Source organism: Mustela nigripes, chromosome 13 (assembly GCF_022355385.1).
Source record: "Mustela nigripes isolate SB6536 chromosome 13, MUSNIG.SB6536, whole genome shotgun sequence".
NCBI lineage: Eukaryota > Metazoa > Chordata > Mammalia > Carnivora > Mustelidae > Mustela > Mustela nigripes.
In genome coordinates, this window is record NC_081569.1 from 144,219,981 (window position 1) to 144,223,372 (window position 3,392).

At 69.6% G+C, this 3,392-nt stretch overlaps 1 protein-coding gene across 1 annotated transcript in view; it reads right to left on the reverse strand.

Annotated features, from left to right (window-relative positions):
• LOC131999467 (protein AHNAK2-like) overlaps window positions 1-2,897 on the reverse strand; it is a 39,879-nt gene extending 36,982 nt beyond the window's left edge. Inside the window, exons 1-2 of the mRNA XM_059372167.1 lie at window positions 2,510-2,897; window positions 1,382-1,558 (exon numbers count right to left, since the gene is read on the reverse strand). Coding sequence (XP_059228150.1) covers window positions 1,382-1,558; window positions 2,510-2,897 — 565 coding nt within the window. The remainder of the gene's footprint in view (window positions 1-1,381; window positions 1,559-2,509) is intronic.
• Between the last annotated feature and the right edge of the window lie 495 nt (window positions 2,898-3,392).

Below are 3,392 nucleotides of genomic sequence, written 5' to 3' on the forward strand. Positions count from 1 at the left end.
CAGGGGGCAGGGGGCTGCAGGCTGCGGGCTGCGGGCTGGGCGCAGGGGGCAGGGGGCAGGGGGCTGCAGGCTGCGGGCTGCGGGCTGGGCGCAGGGGGCAGGGGGCAGGGGGCTGCAGGCAGGGGTCTGGAGGCTGGGGGCAGGGGCAGGGGCAGGGGCAGAGGACAGCTGCCGTGGCTTACCCAGGTCGGCGTCCTCCCAACTTGCCCAGAAGTGAAGATCCCAGCTGAGCTCCGTCCGCCGCCCTCCGGGTCCCTCCCCTCCACAGCCCTCGCCCCACGGCCCCGCCCTGGCCTCCTCCTCAGGCAGGCCTGGAGTCCCGCCAAGCCCCCCTCCTCGCCCCCGCGGAGGGATGGGCAGCCCCCTCACAGGCCCAGAGCTGGGCCAGGCCCCGCCCCCAGCCGCTTCCAGGAGCCGGGGAGCCCGCCCCACCCCAGATTGTCCCCCCCTCAAGCCCAAGCAGCTGACTGGGAAAGGAAACGCCCGCCTGCCTTGGGATGTCTGAGTCACTACCACCCTCCAGCGCAGCCCAGTCCAGTCCTGCTGTGTAGACAGGTAGGCAGGCCCAGATGTCAGATACGATCCCCCCGCCCCGGCTGGGCTTTTCATGGGCCCCGTGCCTCAGTTTCCCGGTATGTGCGGGAACAGAGGCTTGGGGCTGGCCAGGCGAGGGGTGCAGGGAAGGGGAGGCACGGCCCGAGGGGTAGATAGGCCCTCCCAAGACAGTCCTGTGACAGATCGTGACTTCATCTGCGGCGCGAGGGGGACACAGCCCCTTGGGCTCTGGGGAGACCCCTGCCCGGGGCACAGCCATCCCTTTCCGCTGCACAGACCAGCAAGGCCAGAGCAAGGCCAGCCCAAGCCCACTCATGGCCTGGGCTGCTGGGTGCCCTCAGGGAAGCCCTGCTCATCTGCCCATGTCCCTCGGGGGCAGCCTGACCCCGCCCATGTCCCTCGGGGGCAGCCTGACCCCGCCCATGTCCCTGGGGGGCCTCCTTCCAGCCCCCAGCCCAGACTCAGCAGCCCAAAGCACCAGGGCCTCTGCTGAGCCCGGTGGGGCAGGCCCTGGAACCTGCATTTCGAACCCTCTCCCCATCATGGGGCTCGGGTGCGGGCCGAGGAGCCATCCGCTCCTTGGAGCATTGCCCACCTGGCCTGTTCCCTCCTGTCCCCCACCCTGCTGACCCCCAAGACTCAGCCCGACGCGAGCAGCCAAGGTGGCCGGTGGGAGGAGGCAGATTCCTGCTCCTAGGCCCCTCCCCGCCCCAGGAGTCCTGGCAGGCCCGGGCAGGACTCCACAGGCTGTGCCATCAGCAGATCTCTCCCTGGGTCCCGCAGCTGCCCCGCCCTGCACTCCACGAGCAGGCTGGAGCTGGCCCACACGGTGAAGGAGCCCGGCCTGGGGCTCCAGGGTAGTGAAGGGTCAGGCCCAGCCCCGGGGAGGTGGTGGTGGACAGCTGCACCCCGGCCAGGATCAGCGAGGCAGCTTCGGGCCGGGGGCTCTGGGGACCGCTGAGGGCAGCAGGCCCCGCACCGGGACACAAGCAGCCGGGAGCAGCTGGAGGTGGGGGACAGTGAGGCAGGGCACCTGGCCTCTCAGGTGAGGAGAAGGCTCTGGCCAGCCTGGGTCAGCGGACCCTCTTGGCTCCGCACGGGTCCACCGTCCCGGAAGGAGGGACGGTACCCAGGCCTCTCCCAGCCTCTCCCTCTCTAAAAATTTAACGGTCACAAGTGACTCTATTTACAGTGAGACGGGAAAGCTGGCCAAGCCTGCTGGCCCGTGACCTCACCCCCTCCCACAGTCCCAGATGGTGCTCGCCTGGAAACTGTTTACTGCCTGACACCCAACAGCCCGTCCCCTCCCCCAGGGCAGGGCTGAGCCCCACTGCAAGGGAGGTTTCTGCTGGTCCAGAGCAGGGCCACCCCCCACCTCGCTCCCAAGCCTGGGGGCCCCAAACCCACAGAGCCCCGTCATCCCCATCTCTGGGGACCCCACCCCACCCCCACCTCCCTTGCCACCAGCCTTTTGGCCTGGGAGCGCGGAGGTGGCCTGGGCCGGGCCCCACCTCACTCCTCCAGAGGGAGGCGCGGCCCGGTCCTCCCCACTCTCTGCTCCACAGCCTGCAGGTGGGGACCTGTCCCCCGGCCCCACCCTCCCCCCACACGGGGCTCTGCTCCTGGCTTGCACAGACCCCTTTCGGACTCTGAGTGGGGGCGCGCTCCCAGCCCGGACCCCGGCTCCCGCCATGGGAAGCGCCATGTGCTCGCGGCCGCCCCGGCAATGGGCGATGGGGTCTCGCAGCACCTGCAGAGGGGCAAGCCAGCCGGGAGCCCTGGGAAGGCACAGAGTCAGGCCGGGGCCTCAGGGCTCTGGGTCCAGTCTGGGAGCTTGTAGGGGCAAGAGTCAGGGGCCACCTGTCACCCCTTGCCCTTGAGCTGGTGTCTCGTCCCACGGGGGTCAGACCTGGCTCTCCAGCGCGCAGGGGCCCCGGGGCAAGGCTCTGCTCACTTGTCTCAGCCCCCAAGGGCCCCACACAGCCTGGTGGGGAGGGCAGGCAGGTGCCAGGCTGGCTGCCGGGTGTCTGCTGACCCGCCACACCGCAGATGCTGAGACCCAGGCCGTCCGCACGTGCCAGCCGATACCCACTACCCAGGCTGTTGTAGCTCAAAGCCACGGGCACCCCAGGCTCCAGCTCGGAGTCAGCGTGGGCAGGCCCAGGGCCGGCTGATAGTGAATCAGCTGGGGAGGCCGCCAGGGCCACGCACGGCGTTCCTGGGAGATGTGTCACAGAGGAGCCCTGGGGGCCGGAGCCACTGAGGGTAAGGCCTGCCAGAGAGGGAGCTGCCCCTCGAGCCAGTGGTCCCGTGGCCAAGTGCCTGCGGGAGGCCTTCCTCATCCCCACCCCAGGAGGGGTCCAGCAAGGCTGGCAGCTCTTGGGAAACATGGGCCTCAACCAGAGTCAGAGGTGCAGGGCTGGGGGCGGGACAGAGCTTGGTACAGGCCGCCCATGGTCTAACCCCCACTTAGGGCAGCAGCCCGCCAGGGGCTCGAGCCCCAAACAACGGAGACATGACCTGGCCAGAGGTGGGCTGAGTCACCGCCACTCCCTCCACCCCACAAGATGCCATTACCCAGCAGGTGAGGCCCAGACAAGGACCCCAGGCGGTCCTGTCCCCGGCTGCTCCCCACAGAACCTCAAGTGTCCTCTTGGCAGTGGACACCCGCACCCGGGGCCGTGTCCAGGCAGGAGTGCTGCTTGCGGCTTGTGGGTCCCTCTTAGGATTCCTGCCCCAGCCCCCAGTGGGGTCCAGGAGGCCGCCAGGCCTCTGCTCTCTGCCTGCTCTCCCTCAGGCACCCGGGTCCTTCCCAAAAGCTCTGTGGACAGGTGGTC